General features: G+C 43.3%; 3 protein-coding genes across 3 annotated transcripts; 2 read left to right on the top strand and 1 right to left on the bottom strand. All coding sequences in view use genetic code 11, as the record gives it.

The window, feature by feature from the left end:
• Positions 1–5,945: 5,945 nt before the first annotated feature.
• EGR_06326 (hypothetical protein) lies at positions 5,946–7,184 on the bottom strand (the record flags this gene model as incomplete). The annotated part of the gene is made up of 1 exon (XM_024495575.1): positions 5,946–7,184. The coding sequence occupies one exon, from the start codon at positions 7,182–7,184 to the stop codon at positions 5,946–5,948; it is 1,239 nt and encodes a 412-aa protein (XP_024349973.1).
• Positions 7,185–8,378: 1,194 nt separating this feature from the next.
• EGR_06325 (Transmembrane and ubiquitin-like domain-containing protein 2) lies at positions 8,379–12,354 on the top strand (the record flags this gene model as incomplete). Its single annotated transcript, XM_024495574.1, has 4 exons — positions 8,379–8,433; positions 9,607–9,879; positions 10,025–10,193; positions 11,856–12,354. The coding sequence occupies 4 exons, from the start codon at positions 8,379–8,381 to the stop codon at positions 12,352–12,354; spliced, it is 996 nt and encodes a 331-aa protein (XP_024349972.1).
• A 7,794-nt stretch (positions 12,355–20,148) lies between these two features.
• Positions 20,149–22,591, top strand: EGR_06324 (Putative ATP-dependent RNA helicase DHX33; the record flags this gene model as incomplete). Its single annotated transcript, XM_024495573.1, has 5 exons — positions 20,149–20,229; positions 20,439–20,606; positions 20,690–20,863; positions 21,335–21,562; positions 22,088–22,591. The coding sequence occupies 5 exons, from the start codon at positions 20,149–20,151 to the stop codon at positions 22,589–22,591; spliced, it is 1,155 nt and encodes a 384-aa protein (XP_024349971.1).

Below are 22,591 nucleotides of genomic sequence, written 5' to 3'. Positions count from 1 at the left end.
GTGTGTGGTGTGGTGGTGGTGGTGGTGGTGGTGGTGGTGGTGGTGGTGGTGGTGGTGGTGGTGGTAACAGTAGCAGCAGTAGAAGTTGATTGTCTGTCCTTCTTTCCCTGTCCTTCTACAAATTTTGGTCCACTTTTTCCAAATTGTTTGGCTGATAATTAAAAAACAACACAACCATACAGACACACACCTTCAGGCAGTCCATCTATTTACCCCAACCGAAATCGCCAAAATTGCTAATATTGTTGTTGTTGTTGTCGTCCTTATTTTGATGCGGTGATTTGTTTGCCTACCCAGGCGGGCTCTTTACTGGCCATAGAGTGTACCTTTGCTGAACTGTTCGGGTCTCCTCGGTCAAGTCTCCACCTTCCCAGGTCTCACGCACGCCCATGATAAATTAACACCACCTTCCTCTCCCGCATCAGTGCGGCCCATTGCAACTTAAAGGAAAACACGGGAGGCAGAAGCTAGTGTACTTTTCCTTTCAGTAATTTATGATGAATATGATAAATTTGGCTTAATACTAAAGGGTAAATAAATAGGTTGGAGGCATGTTTTAGTGCATATCTGTACATCTCTGGAGTTTGTACATCCGAATGGCCACCGACCATCTTTTCCATGCTTGTATGGGGGATTAAGAAATCAAAAAAGACTAACGAAGCGAAATTGGTGGTGGCAACAAGTAAAACTCCATTTAAATGGCCGACTATTCCGCTCCCTTCGGCTGATTTCCATGCCATAGCATCATGTAGAAGACAGACATTTGATGTGGGTGCTTCTCTCTGAGGTTACTAGCAGAGGTCGGCGTCTGCACTGCTTTAAATCACTCCCCTGTGGCCTTGGCAGCCACGCAGTTTGGGGGTTATGAGGAGCGATGACAATTTTGCTGAATTTACCGACTAAGCTGTCTGAAGTCCTATTCCAAACTATGTGCCTCATAAATTACTGGAACAAAGCGAAATCGTAGAAGAGTGTGCAGGAGATGTGGTGAATGTATCAGCACAATCAAATGAAGCAGCCCTTACTATTGACGTGTTACTTAGCAGAGAATGCTAAGCAGAAGACTTTGATAGGGAGCGATCAGGCTCCAAGCAAAGTGAGAGTGAAATAGTGGGGCCTCGTCCACCTCTCCGGACATGCTACTCCATGTAGGCGTTGACTCTAGACAAAGATTACAGAAGGAAGACTGGAGACGAGGAGATTTCAAACCAGAAGTCAAAGACTGATATGCAGAATGCGTTGGTTGAGGAAAATGCTGCAATCTTGAGCGCTATTTCCCAAATGCATTTTTACTGCGATGCATGATGCAGAGGATATAGCATTCAGCAATATTGACTAAACACACAAGCGACTTCGCCATACTCATGCTCTCTTCCAAGTGGTCTCACGACTTCTAGCAGTAGAAACACAATCTCGCTGCGATGGATGTAGAAAATTGGCTTAGCTGAAGTGGAACCAATCAGGAAGCTGAGGAGAGGGTCCGCGTATTGCTTTAGAAGTTGCCGAACATCGCGATCTATTCACTTCTCTTAAAAACATTTCGTTTCTGGGCTTTGAGGTCTTAAATATTTGAATAACAACTGGTCCCCCCTACAGCGAGGATGCTTTATTGCTCCTGCAGGAAAGCCTCTAGCCCTGAAAGTTGAACGTTCAAAATCATTTCTCAAAATGTTTAGGCAGGTCGGCATCGCTGAAGAATTATTTGACCTACTTTTCTTAGAGAGGTGAACTAATTTGATGAATAACTGATTTCGTGGATAAGTAAAGACAACTAGGGAAGTTTATTGAAGACTTTTTAGAGCAAATGATAGAAGGTGGATTATGTTTCGTGGAAGGACAGACAGCCTTGCATACGAGACTACCTCGATAGCACTAAATAACTTTATTTTACTTATTCACTACCAATTTGTCATCACCTTTTCCTGCTTCGTTCCCCAACTTTTTCTGGGGCGCCCTTTGGTCACGCCCAGCCAACTTCATTTGCCCGTCATTTAAGCACTACTTAATTACGTGTAAGTAAGCATTAAATTATACACGTTTTTAGGGATATTATAGAGACTAGAAAATTTAGGGTAATATTTACCATTCTGACTTCTTTCCAAATGAAGAATGTCTAGTGATACATCGTCTTTAGCAGTAGTTTGTGCATGATTATAATAATACAAATCACTACTGACTGACGAGGGAACCACCATCTTTTAAATGTCCTACTGCTCTGAAGCTGAGCGTCTCATTTCCGCAATTTCATATGTTTTATTTGACATCATCTGTGGACCTGAGTAAAAGCACTCGATAATAAATTTTCCTCCCTTTTTAGAGCAAAATTCCTTCAGGCTCTGCATTCTTGCTTAAAGGTGCATACACAAAACACTTACTACCAGTAGGATAGATTTTCGCTGTTGAATCTCCTAATTTAAAAGCCTTGGTTGATTTTAAACGAACCTCTCGTTATAATATACACCCGTTCATTTCCCCACGATAAACGTCTGCCAACCAGCTTCATTTACGGTTCTTCCAATGCCCAATGAGTGGACGCATATCCCATGGGAGATTAGTAAAGAACGGTTAAAAGGGACCGTTTTTTATTGCGCAACAGAACGAACCCACATACAGGACCAGGCGCATTTATCACATTCCCCTGTGTGTCCGCATCGAGGTCATGGAAAGCTCGTTAAGGTCTGCCTTCGCTCATCCGCGAGAACACCTGCGTGCTGAATTCATAGGTCTGGGAGAACAGAATGGATATTTGGATAGAGGTGGCCATTTTGATTAAGAAGTAGGCAGAATGACCCCCAAAATCGACTGTAAGCTTTGCATCTCATCCACCCTGCCCACTCGTTAGTACGTGCGGAGCTGGTGTTGAAGGAAGCTCTATGAAAGTGAAGTGACAATTCTTACCTTCCCTCTCAATCTACATAAAGCACTAATCTTCCTTAGACCTTCCGCTCACCAATTGATTCTCCTAAGTACCATCTCTCTCTACCGATTTGCATCAAACAGGCACATCCCTAATGCAAACGCCTCGCCTCCGGCAGAGAGCGGGCAGAACATTTCTGAGGTGGAATGGTGTTCCACCTTGAAATGTCCATAGTGGAGCAGTGAGAGCAGATGGTTTAAACAAAGCCACTGATAGGCTTTCCTAGTAATTTCCACGATGTTCTCTTCAAGACTGAATGTTTACTCCGGATTTATTTCATTATGAAGAATAGGGAGCCGCTGTAGACGTTTTTTACCCACATTTAAATAAACCATCACTAGAAACGCTTCTAGATGGCATGTTGTAATGGGCCGTCAGGGCTTTAGTTCTCCCATTTTTTTATTTTTTTTTCAACTAAAATGCGTGCTCTGAATTGTTAAGACAGGAGGAGAAGAGTGAACAAAAGAAGGCTATTGCATTATAAAGCGGTATATCCTTTGATGATGTCTTTAACTGTGCGTATTCTTTAGTCTCCATGGCTTCGGCTTTGGTATCATGCAGTCGTTCCGGTCGCGTTTATAGCTTTTCAGTCATTCTGCATTATGTAGGTCAACAATAAACCTACATTCCAAATGGTATACCTTATTACCTTTTCAGGAGTGACTCAGAGTGCTAAACCATTAATGTTTTCATTTTTCCTATGTCCTTTCTACTTCCAGTCTCACTTAAACTGCAATTTTTACCTCCTAGCAGTGGTTTAGAGTTGGAGGTTAAAAGCACATCATCAACAAGAGTAGCAACACTCCCGATACCTTTGAATGACCATGATTTGGCACTACGCATACAAACGTGTGTGCGAGAGCCTAAAACTTTTAGCAAAAAATACTTTCTGTTGCAGTACATCGCGAATCATTTCTGTTGGGGTGTTGGGGCAGCAGTGGGATGAGCTCCGCACCCCAGGTGAACAACTGACGTGGTGGACCTGACGATGATAGATTGCAACAGTTGTTGAAGCAGCCTCGTGGCAGTCCTTCCTAACTTACTTCGCCTTAAATATTGGCAAAGCCGATAGCATCTGGAGTTATTTAACTAGTTGGTTAATAAGAGAGGTAGCCCTTTCTGGGCTTAAATTTTCTCCATTGGACGGTTCATTTTTAAGGGGAAAATTCCTATATTCACCTAAAATTTCTTGTTGAAAATTGGTGAAGAAGGTCTTCTACAAAGGGAGACGTTTACCGTTAGAAATTATCACAGAGGGGCATTTATCACAACAGAGCAGATGGTTTACAGTTCGCTGATTCACCTGCTGCTGTAGGACCAAAGGATCTAGATGTCCTCAAGCCTGGGAGACATTCTACATTAACCTAACTGTTTTCAACACAAATGAGCAAAACTAGCACTCCTAAATTGATAAACAGCGCTTGTTTCATATACTTGACGTCGGGGTCAGATATAAAAACCAAGGTAGTGAATGTGCCAATCAAGCAGTCCACTTTCTTTGACTTTTCAATATAGCTTTCAAAGCATTCAAGTGAGCCATCGATCTCCAAGTCATTTTTTGGCTTTAGATTTAATACTGGTACTAACTTTGGTCTTAGCTCGTATTTTCTCGTCCACTAACGCATTAGTTAATGTACTGCGGGCCAAGGATCTGCATTCTTGGTAGTTAGGGTCGTTTCTCGGTGGCACTATGACCCAGCTTACCAATGACAACTAGATTTGCTTTAGATATGGGGAATTTAAAGTAATAATTAGAAAATGAGTGATTAAAATGGGGGAATGTTAAGAGCTTTTACATACCGAATTTGTTCTTCATAACATAAGGTCGAACATCGGATTAGTCTGAAAAGAATTGAGCCTAAGGCTTTATACTCACTGAGACCTCTCTTTTGCCCTTCTATTCACTTACTCATTTTTGAAAAAAAATTTACCATTTGAAAACCTTGACATGCTGAAATTCATCAGAAAGCTACTAACCACGTTATCAGTAGCATGTTTCCTGCCTTATAGTGAATTGAAAGGGGATGAGTAAAGACAATACTGGCATTTTTTGAGAAAGGTGAATAAGAACTGGGCCTTTCACTGCGATTTTTAAGAACACAATCCTTCATAAATCATTTGTACCTTAATGTATGCAGTAAAAACCTCCCCTGTCCCAAAAAAAGGGGAAAAAATCCGGAAAAGGATAAAGTCTGTTGTGAACATGGCGAGAGGCATTGTGTTAAGCGCTCTAATGTCATTCCTGCCAGTATTAATTAGTCGCCTCACATTTTACGCGACCTTGACTCCAACTCTCAAACTTTGACTGTTTCCAACCTTTACGGTTCAAATTTCTGCCAAAAAGATAATCTCATGGTTTTTCGTGGTGAGGATTGGCAATTTCATGGGAAATCGCCCCAGGACCAGCCCACGCCAGACACCTCGAGCATTCACCGCGACAACTGTTCTACCCGTTGCTGGCGATTATTTGACTAGCGTAGAAGTCCGCGCAATTCGAATTTGCTGACCAGACCAATTTGGCACCTACCTCGGACGATTTTTGCTAAGTACCGTTCGTAAGTTTTCTATCACTCAGTGACAGAAAAGGCTAAAAATTTAGCAGAGTTATAAAACAATGAATAGTCAATTTCACCAACGAAAGATTTTAGAAGGAGAGGGGAGGTAAAAGCAATGGAATAATTGTTGTCCCTGCATGCTTAAAACATGTAGACTTTTGTCCCCCGAAGCGGCAACAAAATCCTTACTACCTGGAATTAACAGTGGGTAGGGAGGGGGAAAAAGGAGGCACTCAGAAACTATTCAAAAACGCAGTGAATAAATGAATCTTACTGAAATGGCAAGAAATTATTTATTTTGTATTTTTCACCATTAGGCAAGTTCTCTCATATTAAGGCAGAAATTTAAGAAGTCTGTAAAAGAATGTACACGGCTTGTTTAATTTGTACACAGAGCTCTTGCAAACTAAAAGTTCTTTAAAATGGGAGGCTTTGATCTAGGAACTCTATGTTGAACAACACCAAAAGTTTATTTACAGTCTCTGGAATGCCGTTGGACAGGTGATGAGGCTTCGAAGGAGTGTCCAACATCGTCGAGCTGCTAACTCCAGCATTGGAGCAGAGTATTGGGCGAAGAGATCTAACTGCGGCAGAAAGTAGTGAGGACAGTGACGATGTTGGAGGCAGGAGATGAGTTGTAACAGAATTCCATTGATTCTATCTGGCAGGGCGTACTCATTCCATTCATCCTCTCTTGGATGTTTTTCGCATTCGTGAAGCAGCAGAGTCTTTATCAAGTAATCGTGCAGCATTCGTGTGTCGTTGAGGACTAGATGACGCTCTAACAACGTGGTGAGAATGCTTAAACAGAGCTGACGTGAACCCTGACTTAGAAGGCGCTCCTCCGCTTCGTAGAAATCAAGCTGCCAAGCGTCTCCTTCAGCTGATGCCTGGTGTTGCTTGTCAGATCTGGTGAATGCAGATTCCTGACTTAGAAGAGTGAAGCCTTCGTGTTTAACTTCGGTAACTAGACGTGGACAAGGCCAAACTAGCCATCCAGTAGACGTTGTGGAGGGCCAATGGTTGGCTGACCGTGGCCACAGACCCTGACAACGAAATGCCGGCGTAATTTGGAGAGCATATCGATCACGAACGCGAATCTTCACCTCACTGTTTGTTCCACTGATGAGCTGAAGTATTCCACGGTAGGCAGACTTCTCAATTGCTTGTGTCACGAGGCTGTGGAATCGAGCGCGAATTTTACGAGCTGAGAGATAACCAGATGCTGTGATAAACTCCACCCACAGTGACATGCTTCGTTTCCGTCCGTCGGAGAGTTTTAATACAGCGCCTCCGGGGACGCTTCCATCATCAACGAAGTTGAAGACACCCATCTGATTAAGAAAGAGAATGACTTCAAACTCAGTAGAGGAGTTAACTCGAAGACCCTCATAGAGATCCATATCAAGGCCGTATTTTTGAGCTAGACTACTGCTTACACCATTACTACCTCTACTACTGTCAACAGGAGTCTTCAAAGTGTTAATAAAGCGCGGTTCTTGGAGTTCCACTTCTCGGAGAATGTCTTGGGCGATTTGAATGACCTCGTGGAGATTCCGTGCGATTCCGTTGCGATGAGCTTCAACCTGGGAGTGGATGAAGGACTTCATAGATTGAAAAATCGTAGCCATATACTTCGGCTGACCAGGAGGTGCTTCTTCATGTTGACGGTAGTTGGATGAGGCGAGGTCTCCTGGAGTATACGCCGACATTTTGACTGTGGAAATTTTCGAGTGCGATCACGCACACACGCACGAAGTAAGTGGGAAGTGGACGCTTATGATTGGACAAACCACTCGATTGCGCGATCCATGCTTGCAGCTCATTGGTGCGTATCGGCGGATGCGCGGTTAACGTTAATTAGCATCTTGGAAGGCGGATTTTTGAAAAGTACCGATAAAAACCAGAAATCACCCATTTGCCTCAATCACAAATGTAGACTGCACAAAATAGCACAAGTAAGTGCTTCAGGTATGCCAACTTGCTAAGTACTAAATAAATTACTGAACATCAAAATGCCTATTTATGGTGGATGAATATCAGATATTTATGCGAATCGGTTTTGTTTAATTCGTTTCGGAGAATATACATTCACTTCATTCAAAATCTAATCAGCATATTTTGTCTTTTAAAGGCAAATATGATTAGTTAAATGTTCGGATAACTAATCTGCAAAACTTTTAAGATTGCTTTTATAATTATTCCAAAAACTACAAATATTTTTTGAATAATATTTTGCACTGACTGTTGTAGTAATTTTCTCAATCATGGAGACGCTTCCTTTGGTGGTGCATTCAAACACCCGTAGGCAGCGTGTATTGATTTTTATTAAAGCAGCTGTCGAATTGCATTTGGATTAACTGCCTCACCTGAGATTAACTCACGCTGTCCACCGGACACACGAACGCACGCAGGCGCGCACGCATCTACGAGAGCGAGCGAGCACTGTGATGGGGGGGGCAAAAGGAGTTCAGAGAGGTGATTACCACTCACGATAACTCGACCAGCCAGAGTGTGGAGTGGAAGGGGGGCGGAGGGAGTGGGGGGAGATGCAGAGGGGACAGGGAATGGGACAGGAAGGGGTAATTGGATTCTCGTTAGAGTAACTCACTGTGGAAAAGACAGAGGTAATGGCAGCAGCAGTGGCAGCGGTGATGTTAAGTGGTGGTGGAGGGGATAGCGGGGAATAGACTTCGTTGATAGAATTAGACCGAGGGAGAAAGGGGGGGGGGTAAGGAGAGCTCATTAATTAAGTACTGACTCACAGGAGTCGAAATTCTGCGCAGGTAAATTTGATTAAATGCGATTCTAGGTTAAGCAGAGTTGTGCGACAATTACTAATGTATTTCCCTTAAAATAAATAAAGCTTGATTTCTCCAAGGTTCAAAGTTATTAGATGCATCAAAATGAAATGGTTAAACGCGTCAGAAGGAGGATTCAGACTAATATGGGAACAAAAAGGTTATTTTTTAAACAAAAATAGGCCAAGGCACTGATTTTTACATCTCGAACATAAGGATTTTTACTTAATCAATAGGTTGCATCCAAGGTACTGAGCGTCAATTAAGATTATCGCAAATTGTGACAAAGAAGTAAGGTTGTTGGAAAATATCATTAATATTTCTGGAATAAGTCAATAAATTAACGTCACCATTTCGTCAAATAATAAATAACTAACAATCTGACATAAAAACAACTAATTTTTGGTAAATATTAAACGAAATGGCTGCAACATGATTAAAATCGTTGGTGAAGTGAGTCGTAGGTTCAAATATTATGAAACTTGGCCGGATTGCGCAATTAAGATTTCAGTATTAGTAATGAGCAATCCTAATTCAGATTATGTATCAAAGCAAGACCATTTGCAGAAGACAAATTAAGGGGCATACGGGAAATCAGAATGATTTAAAGCGGGTGGGTATTCCTAACATGCGTGCAATTCGCCTCTATCAGCTGCTTTTAATAACACTAATAGAAAAAGCCTTTACCCGATCATTCTTTTCCTCCCAATGGTTTGCAAGGAGGGGGGGGGGGAGAAAAATGGTAATCCCCAACACTGATGGCAGCGGTGGGTTTGAGTTGGGGATGTGCACATACGTACAACGCATTAGTGCAACGTCACATTTCCAATATGGAAGTAATAATACGCTATTATAAAGCACTTACTGTGTGTGTTAGCTGACTTTCAAAAATTAGAAAAAGGTTAAAAAATGTTTGGTTTCATTGCCTAATTTTGTTTCGTTCACTGAAATAAGTTGATTTAGGAAAGTCACGCTAAATAAATACGTGCATATTTAAATTAATCTAAGTTTGTATAATGCGTAATTTACGATGATTCACTTTACTTTGTTTACTCTTAGTGAAAAATTTTTGTTTCAATCTATTGTCGAAGGCGACATTTGTTCAAAAGCATCGACTTTGGTCGTTCGTGGATGTATGCTCATTTTTAATGGATAATGTAAAGGCTGAACTTGTTTTTTTGCTAATGAATGCTCTTCGTTTTTTATTTGTAGTTGGCGACGGCTAAGGGCCAAAAACTGCGAGATCGACGCGCGCGTAGCGAATAACCGTCGCACTAATCATAGCGTCTTCTATTCTTAATTTTATTCTTAAGTCCATTTATGATTTTGCCAGAGTTTATCGAGGGCATCGGTAATGAGGTGTTAATATGCGCACTTTCTCTGGGAGGGATTTTATTATGTGTTGGATTTCGATTGTACAGTCACGGTTTTCGTATTCTTTCGCCAACATCAAACACTCATAATCAGTCCATGAACTCGAATTCTGATGTAGTGGAAAGTACTGAAAATGCAGATTCTGATGAGGGTGCCGTTGCATACCACACTGGAGTCCTGGATACGGATTATATGGAGTCCCTGCGCGATATCAACCATCATCTGGATACCGGTAAGTCCTTTAGTGAAATAATGATATCTTTTTGGAATCATGGATTTACACAACTAGTTCATGCATCACTTTTTTCTATTGTGTTTTTATGTATAACTTAATTTATTCTGGATTGAGTAGCTGCTCATGATTTGTACTTCTCTAGATGTATCGGAGGCAGAAGCAAGTTCTATGGGGAAGACAAGGGAGGATAACGAAAGAGAGTTACGGGCGGCAAGAGCACAGGGCAATATTGTTCTACGCCTGCAGTACCTCAATGATCGAGTGCGCTACGTACATGCTCCTCCCGAAATGCCAGTTCTTCTTTTTAAGCGGTACGTGCTTCGCAGGCTATAGCATTCCTTTTTTAAAAGACTGAAGAGTTAAGTGGTGATTTTCTTTCATTTATTTGTGATTCTCAACATTCATTTCGACCCTTTTTGGTCGAAATTGAATTTACTCGCTATATACGTGGATTACTCCCTTTTCTGCCCATCGTGATATTTTAAAAAATGGGCTTTGACACTTGACCTGGATTTCTTTGAGGTATTTTGATCGAGGTCTCTATTATTGTTTTTTTTCCTTTGAAGACCGCATTGTCCTGCATTTACACTCATTTTCTTTATTCAAATGTTTTGTCGCGGTAGAGGAGAATGTTTTTCTCCTCCACCTTCGAGAAGGTCCTCAAAATACAGCATTTTCAGAGTAGAATGACATTTATTTTGCTATATATGTAAATTGGAATGCGCATTCTCTATTAGCCTTTGTTCACATCGCTTTTGGGATAGCCCATTTTTGATGATTTATGGTTCTGCTAAGGCGTAGATTAGAACTACAGTTTTTGAGTCCATGCTTAATGGGTGTACTTGAGACCCAATTTTTCTGCCTCTTTTTGTTATACTCGGCCAATATCTATAACATCAGTGAAAATTTGCCAGATATTCTTCTTCGTTACTGAACCTTGACACAACTGTCTTCATCTCACGGCCTCTTCGAGTACCTTATATAGATAATGTGTTGAAGCTTGAATTCTTATATTTGTTTCACCACGTCATTCATTACAATTAAGAGCTTTCTTTACTTTCTATTTAAAGTGAGTGGAGTCATTTAATAAATCCCATTGCAAAAAAAGGCCTGTGTAAAAGACTCATGTGTTTAAATTCATCCGGTCGTGGCATAAAACTGTTCGTAACAAGCATGCTTTGTTCCATGTGATCAGTGAGTCTGTATCACTATGGGCTTTGTCATTTGGACTTATCTTCTTTGCTAAATCTGCACCCATTCACCTAGGCTCTCTGTGGGTCCGTATCTTCGCTGTCCACGCAATATGATTGATAAATAAGTTAGCCTCGTTTTTTTATGGTAAACAATAACTAACTTCTGAACCTGTAGGAATTGTATCCTTTAATCTTTTCCTTGTTGAACAAGCTTGAGTTTTCCATTGGATAAGCTTTGTCTTTGGATGAAAAGAAGAAACCTGGCTGAAGCTACCTCCCTCTCTAAAGTTTATTTGCCGTCTGTCCATTTTCTTTTGTATGTGATCCTGTAATGTTAAGGCGGTACTCACGTTGTAATGCACAAGTCATATCTCATCACAAGCCACTCAGTCATTAAACAATCTAAAAGTAGTGTGACGTTACGTGAAGAACAAAATTGTTACGTTTATCAGCAGGTACAATTTCATATTCATGATAACATTCTTGGCACATCACATCACATCATCCTTTATAGTCTTAAAGGGCTTCATCAGATATCCCAAACAAATCACTTAAAAGCTTTAAATGTTCTGGATTTTTCGGGTCGAATATTTTGGAAATGTCTTTTTACCCCGAAGCATTCGTTTTACGTGTACGTTTTCTTGTCCGTTTTACATCTTTATGCAATTCGCAGAATTGTGGGAGCAAACATCAATGAGGACCTGGTAGCTATGCAAGCGCGCTTCAGCGAATGAATTACAGGATCAGGAAATGAGTTTGCGTATGACATAAACTTTGTAGAAAGTTTTTCGCCGACGAGTTGGAACGACAGCACAAGAGCGTGCGCCTGATATTCCAGGGTCGCGAGTTGAAGCCTCCAGCAGTCGCCTCCCGTGATAGCCCCTCGCGTCGCCGTCTCTGTGACTACGGTGTCTCCGACAACGCCACTATCCACTGCCTCATTAGCGATGCTCCTCCCCATCCTACGCCATCTTCATCTTCTACGCCGGCGGACAGAATTGCCTCTGCTACCGGTTCGGTGTTACGACCGAACTTCTCTGCACCCGAAGATTTGGATTTCGGGAGCCATGCAATGATGCCCCTTTTCGCCTTCCTCCTCACCTCTGTGTGGATCTTTCGCTTCGCTCATGCAGAATACTTTAGCCTCGTGTCAACCGTTGCCCTTGTCTGTCTTTCGGCGCTCTTTGCTGGAGCGGTGTTCAGTTCTGCCACAGTTAATCGAAGGCGTACTGCGGAGCGGTCCTCTGTTGCAGCGGGAGACGCGATACAGACGTCATAGTTGGCAGAGGAAGAGCCGGAAAAGAAAGTATATGCCTCATCTGTCTTTCTTAGTACACACGAGGATGTGGTGTAAGTGAAGGAAACTGAAATAAACAACTCTCATTTCCTCTGAGGGTGTTGTCTTCTGGCTGTGGATGGCCCCCCTTGGGTGTCTCGCTGTTGATGGGTAAAACTGTCGTGGAGAGAGCACTGGGACTGGAGTGAGTGAATGCTGGCCGGGGTGTACTTGAGGGCTCAGCACAATCAAGTGCCCACCTTCTTGCGATTCTGTAACGTCGAATTTCCCCTTATGCTTTAGCGAATATTCCTCGAATTTGTTGTAAAGTTAGAGATTGTTGAACTGTAGCTTATGCAGCTCAATCATTTTAGCATAGGGGAGGTCATAGCCTCTCTCTAGTTAAACAAATTCCGCCAAGAGGAAGCAATTTATAAAACGTTAGCAAAAAATTTACCATTTATGGATTCTAAGACAGTTATACCTAATCTTTAAGCGAGTTTTGCATAAAATCAACATAGTGAACGTCTTTAAATAATTGGCTTAGAGTCAGCCAATTGCATTTAGCCGGGAGATTTAGTTTTGGGCGAGGATATGATGTATGCTGGGTGCTCATTCCACGGGGTTTTCAGCTTAGTATTTTGTAGTATTGGTGGATTTTATAATTTGATACCACTTGTACACAAATAAGTCGCTTTCTGAAAGTCATTTTTTGCCCCATTAGTTGCCGTAGGTGTGTTCCTAGAAGCGTGATGCTAGATTTCATGCAAAACATTCTGTAATTCTCGTTCGGTCTTCGAGGATGAGTGTAAATCCTATAAACTTGCAAATTTTTGCATTTGTTTTCCACTATTTGACAAGGTGTGCACTTTTAGTCGCAGTATCACCTCAATTTTATTTTTCTTCTTTGCCGTTAGATTAATTAACTGTCTGTAGAGCTTCTAAGACCATCGAAATGGCTACTTCAGGATCGGAAAGATTACTAGAGGAACGAAAGAAACTTCCTGTTTGGATACATCGGGAGGTGCTGGTGGAAATAGTGAAAAAGTACCCCAATTGCGTTATAGTCAGTTCTACTGGCTCGGGTAAAACCACACAACTGCCTCAGTTCCTGTTCGAGGCTGGTCTCGCCAATACGGATATGATAGCCATTACTCAGGTACGTTATGCCTTGTCCCAATCACAGTCCTCAATTTAACCGCAGTAGTCGCTATCTCACTCGCGGCTTGTGGCATTTGCTGCGTGCAGCATTGGATGACATCATTTGTTTCCCACGTTTGAAATGGTTATATTGATAGCAAATTTCAGTTTTCTTATGTGCTTGGCTTTTAAGCGATTCCTGAGTCCAAGTATTTTCGTCTCTATGCAATTGGACAGGAAAAAACTGCAGTTAATCATGAAGAATCATGGAAAGACCCATTTGATGAGGATTGCACTAAATTTAATCCGCCTCATTTTTTAACTGTGTCATTCTTTGTACAATCTCTGTTTTGCCTCTTAGCTATGGTATTTACTTTACCCGATTATTTTTTAAACCTATAAGTGTAATTTTGCTGAGAAAGGCATCACATTTCCTCACCTTGCATTGTTGATCTCATTCACTTCTGATGCAGTCTGACTTTTATCCCTTATAAGTAATAAGCATCTGTCGAAATGAATGACTTGGTGCCATTCGCTTCCTAACATCAGTAGCTGGAGTGTACCATTCCCAGCTATGAGAATCTTTTTCATTTCTCCTCACATATGCCCAATTCAGGTATGTAAGTATCCAAACTAGCAAGTCGTGTTAACCTACTACAAATTGTCCCACCTCCTTTTTTCTGCTTGTGATCGACGACTCATCCCTTGTTCCTGCACATCTGCTAGTAGGTATTCGCTACCCGGTACTTTTGAGACTTTAAATAACTGTTTATTTTAGGCATGCTCTGTTTCTTATCTTTTATAAGTAGCACCAACTTATTTGATCGCCTACTTTAAGTTAATTTTTTCCTCTGGGTTTTTGCACTGTGTTGGAATTTCATTCAAGTTTAGGCGGGTCATTTTCAGCTTTGGTAAGGAAATTTTCATCTCTTCATTTCGATTAACCATTTTGCTTTATTCCTAACATGGTTTGCATTTTGCTTATTCTAGTTAGTTTCAACTCGTTCAATTTTCTGGAAAATCCCTGGCTTAATATCATTCATGTCGAATTTTCAGTAAGCTTTAGCGACTACCGCCTCTCTAATCACATCTTCATATGCTTAAGCTCATGTACTATTCCTCGATCCCTTATGGTCCCTTCCACTCCTCCTTTCGCTTCTGAGTTTCTTCAATTCTAATTATCTTCACTCACTTCCACTTTATAAGTAGTACTAACTCGTTTAATCGATAAAATTTTGTATAAAGCAAGCAATTTTATACCCCTCCATTATTAACATTGTCTTTGAGTTTCAATAGTTTGGGGAGACTTCATTTCACTAAACTAACTTTATTCTGATTGCAATCTCGTTTAGAGGTTGTGCTAACTCACCGCTAAATGCACCTCTCCCTCTTTGTTTGCTGGGGACTGAGGGTTAATTTTGTTCCCCCTCCTCTCCGTACAGCCCCGCCGAATAGCGGCGATATCGGTGGCGCATCGTGTTGCGGAGGAGCTGGGTCGTGGCGCTGTGGGCGTCGGTCCAGTCGGCTACTGTGTGCGCTTTGAGGACGCTAGCGTGGCGGGTTTGACGCGTCTGCGCTACATGACCGACGGTATGCTGTTGCGCGAGGCCTGTCTTGATCCTACCCTCTCTCGCTACTCCATAGTAATTGTCGATGAAGCGCATGAGCGCACTCTTAACACGGAGGTGCTTCTGGGAGTGCTACTCATTGCCAGCCGGAAGCGGGCAACCTCACCTAAGCCTCTCAAGGTAGGCTCTGGACCTCTTGTAGCCTTACCATAGGACCTGTCGGTTTTATATTAAATGCCTTTTCTACCAGTTTCATATACATATGGCATTTCATTTTTTAATCTAGCTTTGGGGTCACAAGTTTGTGGCACCTAATTGTACCAGTTTATGATAATTATTTGCAAAAAATGGAGTCGTAAACTGTTTTGTTGAGTCGGGAACGGCAACTGGAAGTCAAGCATTTCTGATTGAAGAGTAATCATACTTTTTCGGGTTTTGCCATCTGTTGATCATGCCGATTTGGTGTGTGAGCCCATGAGTGATGTCATGGGAGAGCAGTGACACGTATTAGGTGTGAGAGTTGATTTTCTTCCAGGATTTTGGTAGCGAATGTGTTAAGAGGGACAGTAGTTTCCGAATCGTACGTTTCGGCGCTCGATTTCAGCCGTGATGTCCAAATTTCCTACACCGAAGGTGCTATAAAGGAAGTATTTAAATTTAGAAGTCCTGATTTGACTTTAGAACCTCATTTGCCTCAATTCTAGGGCAAATCAGATTCTAGCCTATTGTATTTCTTCTCGGCTAGATCATCGTAATGTCCGCTACAATTGACCCAAAGAATTTCGTGGATTTCCTCGGTCCCTCAAGAACCCGAGTAGTTTACATACAGGGACGTCAGTTTCCTATCAACACCTTTACTGTTGAGCAGCCCTCCATTGACTATGTCTCCGATGCCGCATCCACTTGCATTCGGGTAGGTAGGCTGGATGTTCCGTTTCTAAGCACTTCTTTTCACAGCTGCATGGTGAACCGACGTGCCCTCCAGATCGTGGTCTCCTCATCTTTTTGACGGGAGAGGAGGAGATCACTCGATGTGTAAGTCTCATCCGCCGCCTCTACAAAGCTCTGCTGGAATCTAAGAAGTCGTCAAGCAACGCCACCACGAGTGGAGCCACATCACTGCCTCCCCGACTCTCCGTCTTTCCCCTCTTTGCAGCTCTGCCCCAGGCGCAACAATTGAAAGCCCTGACCTTCAGCGAACCGGTAGGTATGAAAGCTATTCGGTTTCCTAACTGCACTTTCCACCTTTACTTTCAGGGTACTCGAAAGGTGATTGTAAGCACAAATATTGCGGAAACCTCGATTACCATTCCAGGCATTCGCTATGTGATTGACTGCGGAAGGGCTAAAAATTTGTAAGTGTTGTTTTACCTACGTGTTCTTGTTTAAAAGTTGGGTAGCTTCCTAAACATCTGAAATTGCCTTCTATCGAGCTTCATCAAATAATTATTTGTACTCGAGAGCTCTTCCTGCTTGTAGGGACCTTAAAGTACTGCTAAATTTATTTGGAATTTCAACAGCAGTCTGCTGTCACACTTGTTAGTGTGGTTGAACCAGCCCAGAGCATCCAGTTTCACTGCATTGGTCAAAGGCGGAAAAGTGTTCTGGTACTCAGCGTAAGCTAACATTCCCCATTGATTGTGTTCGCCGTCGGTACGGGCAGATTCGCCTCCTGTTTAACGTCGCCGCTGGGTTGTGCCGCGTTCAGATGTTCCACGCGTTTACTGAATGGAAACAAAACCACCACGTTAGGACTCGTCGCTGACAGTAAAATGACGGGCTGCCTTTAAATTGTTGGCACCGTTTAAACAGCTTATTGTTGAGCGGTTGAGGATTTCGCCATCGCACAAACTGTCTACTAGGTTTCCCATGGCTTTTACAATTTTGTAGAACATGCTTTTTCATCATTGTCCTTACTGGCACCGTCGTCTGCTGCCATCTCGATTAACCCTGCGGCCTGAATTAGTCCATGTCGTAATAGGACACATCTGTCACCCGTAGGGTTAGTACTACCGAAGTCGAGACAAGTCAAAAGTGCCTATTTGGTGTTGTTACGTGTCTTTGATATGCTGTTTTACTTGCGTTTTCATCCCTATGTCAAGCGTAGTATTATCCCCTGAGCTGCAGCCGATGAAATTCTTGGAGGAGATTACATCGCCAAATACCTCTCTCATGTAGGCTCCAACACAATTGCGCGACATAAGGTAGCTAAATGAGTTTGTGTGGTTTTCATACCTTCTTCCCTCATCCTTTTGTGGAAGGATGTCCTCCCTCGCATGTGTTCATGGATAGCGTAGTTTCAGTGCCAAGGGAAGGTAATTATAATCACTCGGAGCTTGGAGGAGTATCACTAGGGAGAAAGTGAATTCGGTGAGACAATATCCCTCTTCTTCTATCCTGACGTACTAATCTCCTCATGAGTGTTTTGTGACACCATGAAGTATGAGGTCTTGCAGTGTCTTGTAAGAGTAGCACCTTCTCCGCTCTAATTCACCAGTTCTGACTCTTTCTTAGACAAAAGGTGTTTTTCTTATGCACCAAGTTATATCCATTTGTACCAAGTCGATTGGGGTGTTAGCGGATGAGCAATCGTGTTTACGGTCCACCGCACGCTATCAAAACGACCGTAGCATTATGAGGGTAAATTGGCGCCTTAGAAACACGACTTTGGTCGTAGGTTGACTTTATTTCTTCCATTAGTCAGCAAGCAATCTAAACTAAGGATGGTTGTAAGGTAATCTCTTTGGTGGCTTATTCGAGTTTACCTGTTAATGTACATGAACTCCTGTCACACATGCCTAACGCGTCTGAAGTTCTTGATGCGTGAATTATGAACTGTTGGAATCATCAGCTAAGATAGTTCTTTAATCGAGAATGAAGAACTTTTTTAACCATGATTGAGTGATCTCCTCGTCTCAGGACTTTTACCCCCCAGAATGGTTTAGAATTATGCACTAAATGGAAGCTTCCAGAAAATCACTAGGAGGCACCCCAGCACTTTCGTTCGTTGAAAGGTAAATAATGACGACTTCTAGGCCCCACTTGCACTCGTTTCTTCCACCAGCCCTCCGCTTTGATACACAAAATGGGTCACCTTAAATCTTTTTCCCCATGGTGTCATGAGAGGCTGAGTCTGTAGTAGGTGAAGGCGATATCCGGAAGGTGTTCAGCAGTGTAGTTATCGGTAGAGTACCATTTCGACCTTCAGTGTATTGCAGACACCTGTGTTTCCAAGGTCCAATCCACTTGTTTTTCCCGTTCTTGACGTTGAAGGTGACTTTTCTGCGTCTGTGTAGAATCTTCCCAGCGATCCATTGCTAATGCCCAGGGCGATAATCATGGGTGCACATTTGGTTGCCTGTTTTTAACATTGGTGAGACTGTAGAAACCTTTGTAAGATATCGGTAGTCTCTTGATTGTGTCAACGAATCTCTCCTCTCCACAGTGGACGAATATGTATAGTTGCGTGTTGACAGACAAGGTGTGTTCCATTGCCTGTGATTAATATCCCCAGTGTTAGCTGCAGATTTGGCCTAGTACTTGTTGTACTCTGGTGGCCATACGAGGGACCACTTTGAAAAGGCCTCCACCAAATCGGGGCAAGAAACACCGTTTATTGGGGTGATGGCCTGAGCTTGTGTGTCCTGGACCAAGGCACCGGTGGGAATTTCTGAGGATTTTTGGATAGAACAACACGATTGCAAAATATCAGACAGCCTTCGGTGTCGTATACTAAGTGGTTTGGTGTTGTCGCTGGGTAAGCGAAGTGGCCACTTATTCCCAACCCATTGTCGAACTCTCTCGTCTCTTAAGCTTCGGTAGCGGCCATCGGGAAACTTCGAAGAGGATTAATAAAGTGGAAGATCGGAGCAACCTTTTTGATGATTGTCGGTGACTGTTTACGGTTACTTCAACTGAGTAGGTCTGATTGCAGATAGCTTTGGTTGGTCGTTCCCACAGATCCAGCTCGTAGAACCATCAGTCTAGGGCAAATGGGATAAGGCTGACCTTTGTGCTGCCACTAAAGGATACGAAGCACCGAAGTTATTCGGTGAGCTTCACTCGACCAACATTTTCACTAATAGAGGTTCAAGTGATCCGATGGATTAAGGGTTTGCCACTTTGACGTCACAGGTTCCCTATTATAACGGTGATATCCAAGGCTGTGTCCAGCTGTAGCCGCGTTGGATAGCTGTTGAGACAAAGGGTGATGAACTTCCGGCACAAAGGTGTATTGTCGTGTAATACGTTCATCATGGTGGGCAATTTATAAGTTTTCTTAGTCTTGTTCTAGTTTCATTTCCTGACCGTAGTGGTGTACCAATACCACACCGTTTTTCGTGTCCAATGGCGCTGCACTGGCGGCATTGGTTATATTTGTGGCGGGCAGTATTTCCCAAAGTACCAACAAGGAGAGAGCGTTTTTTTTGTCCTTGGGATTAGTGTGATTATTTTTGAGACTTCGGGTCGGGTCTTTGAGGGTGAGGCTGGTTGGATCGACAAACAGCACGAACCTGGGAACTGTACCTGTCTCCAGATTTAACCAATGTGGTATTGTTACGTCGTAACGCGTCATTTTACTGCTGCAAATACCCATTCCACCAATTGATTAAAAGTGGTGCAGACTACTGTAGGTAGTAGCGGGTACCACGAGATACCATTATTGCATAGCTGGCGCTTGTTGCCGCGTTTAACTAATACGTTGAGGGCACTCACCATAAGGTAGTCTTTCGAAATCGCAATCGTTTTTGAATGACTTCTTCTGTCAACACCTCGGGAAGATTAGTCCTTGGTGCAGTTTAGCCACACATCAAGGTGTTTGTCGATTGGACTACCGAATGTTTAAAGGCGAGCTTGATAGATTAATGACCATTCTCGTGTCCCATCGTTCCTGTCTACCATTCATTTTCATGAAATTGCGCGTCTCTTTCTTGCCATCACAAGGGAATGGGACAGCACAACTGGACTGCAACGTCTGCGCGTCACATGGGTGAGCAAATCGCAGGCCTGGCAGCGTGCTGGTCGGGCGGGTCGAAACGCCCCAGGCGTGTGTCTACGTCTCTACACTGACGCCGAATACGACCATCAAATGGCCCTCCACCCCTCCTCTCAACTCGCTTCCGCTCCACTATCCGGTGTTCTTCTCAACCTCCTTGCGATGGGAGTCAAAGTGAGTGGCCTACCCCTCTCCCTTTTTAACTGTTGTTTCGAACTAACTTCAGTTTGAAACAGCTTTTGGGGTATCTTGAATGGAGTAAAATGGTGTTTTGGTAAATTTCAAAATAATTCAAATCAAAGTGTTTGGTGGTAGCTCCAATGACTTCTTCGCTGTCTGATAGCAAACAGACCCTTCATATTTAGGTACTTCCTTTATTCCAGAATGTGCAATCATTCCCTTGGTTGGAACCACCAAAACAACAGGCCATAGATTCCGGTCTGCAGCTGCTTCAACGCCTCGGAGCGATCACCATTGTTCCCCAATCCAATAAATCACCCTTCGCTTGCAACGGTGTCGCCTTCACAAACGCCATCCCTAGTCCCATTAAAGTAGATCTCCTTTCCCATTCACTCCTCCGGCATTTTTCTGTCTCCTCTGATCTAAAATGCCCTATTCTTTTACCTCCATGTAGTTAACGAAACTTGGTCGTCTGATGACGGTTTTCCCCCTCGCCCCGCGGTTTGCTAGAGCGTTGTGCTCTGCAGCGCATCTCAATTGTCTAATTGAGGCAATAATTGTAGTTAGTATGCTCTACGTCGCTCCTGTCTTCTACGTGCCGCAGGAGAGCAGGGAGGAATTCAACGAGGTGAGTGACCTTCGGCTCCATTTTGCTGCTATCCACTCAAATTATCTCTAGAGGCGTTGTGTTCTACATGAGAATAGTTCTGAACAGCCGGGAGACCGAACTGGGTCCACTTTCATCCTATCTTGAGTGTTCTTGCCTCATTGCTGCCTAGCATCCATTTTGGGAACCTCGTCACTGAGTGGTACGATGAATTTGCATTTCGTCAGTTAAGACGGCAGTGGGAGAGAGAGAGCTCAAATCGCCACATTTTTTACTAAATAAGCTTCATTGAGGAGGAATTTAATTGAGAAGTAGTGCTGAAGGCTGAAGCACGTTTTCCAGCAAGCGTTTTGTTTTTTTTGGACGATATTCTGTTCTACCACTGCATACCACACCTTCCCTGTATGCAGAATGCATATGCAGTCTTTGAACTGTTCTTAAATCTGTGAAGTTGAGAAGATTGAATTCTGATGTTTCTCTCTTCACTTTCAGATCGCCATGCGATTTCGTCACCCCGAGGGTGACCTTGCTAGTCTGGTTCTCGTCTACAGAGCCTATATAAAGGCCGCAGAGACTTCAAGCAACACCGATGGTGTAGCGTCAGCAGCAACATCAGTCTCCACGAGGCTTGCCGGACGGAATCGATGGTGTCGTGAGAACTTTCTCAACCATGCACGCATGCGTACCGCGGTGAAGGTTCGAGCTCAGCTTCGCGATCTGGTGAGGTCTTCGGGCCTGGGGCGTCTCCATTCCTGCGGTGCTGATGACTTTTCCCCTCTTACAAAGGCCTTCTTCGAAGTGGCATTTCGTGATCAGGTCGATGAACCGTCTTTCTAAGCCTATATTTTTTCATCAGATAGTAATGACGAATGTACGATAAAACCTTTAATAAGACATCAGGCGCCTTGATTTTAAAGTGCAAGAATCCATCTCGTCAGTTCTTGCGGGCTTCATTTACTGCGTGCCCTCTTAGGTGAACTGTCGATAAGAGGAAGCATTTCTTCCAACAGGTTCGCTACCAGGGTCTTGGAAGTAGCTTAATAATCATAGCCCGAACGTTTTGTTGCTCTAACACGACATCCACACCTGCAGTACTTTAACGGCTGCCTTCCTGTGGTGTCTGTGCTGATCCAAGACTTGTACACTGGCTATCGAGATCGACGGTCCACACTTGTCTTATGGTGATGGGGTGCCGTGGGAAAACTTGAACGCGTTTGTGAAAAAGTTTTTGTTGCCTCATTTCAGGTCGCCACTCTTGCCACTAGGCGCGCCGACAACGCAGCCGACAATACGCGGGAGAGCTTCCCCTATTACAAACGCCTTGGCGATACGAACCCCTCGTCTCCTCTGCTCTGCATCCATCCCGATTCGAGCCTATACCCTCTAGCGGTTGTTGCACGATGTCCACCACCAGCCGTGCTCTTCCTTGAAGCCGTGGACTCCAGTTTCGTGCCTTTCAGTGATACTCACCAACGTGTTATGATGCGACACGTCTGCATGATACCTTCGTCATGGCTGGGAGATGAGGAAAAGGAGGCGGAGGAAACAGAAAAGGTAGATGTCGAACAGTCGAGAGTGCCAACTTTGGCGCAGGAACCAGATGGGTCTTGCAGTCCTACCAATGTGCTTAGTCTTTCAGATGATGAGAACCGACGTAGACAGTTGAAGCGCTGGTTGAAGAATAGGCGGAAGAAGGTAGCAAGAGCGAAACGAAGGAAAATGAATGGTATGGATCAGGAGTTGTGCTAA

The sequence above is a fragment of the Echinococcus granulosus genome (genome assembly GCF_000524195.1).
Source record: "Echinococcus granulosus chromosome Unknown EG_S00055, whole genome shotgun sequence".
NCBI classification, from domain to species: Eukaryota; Metazoa; Platyhelminthes; class Cestoda; order Cyclophyllidea; family Taeniidae; genus Echinococcus; species Echinococcus granulosus.
Note: the sequence above shows the minus strand (reverse complement) of the source record. Positions and strands in the feature narration are given on the sequence as shown.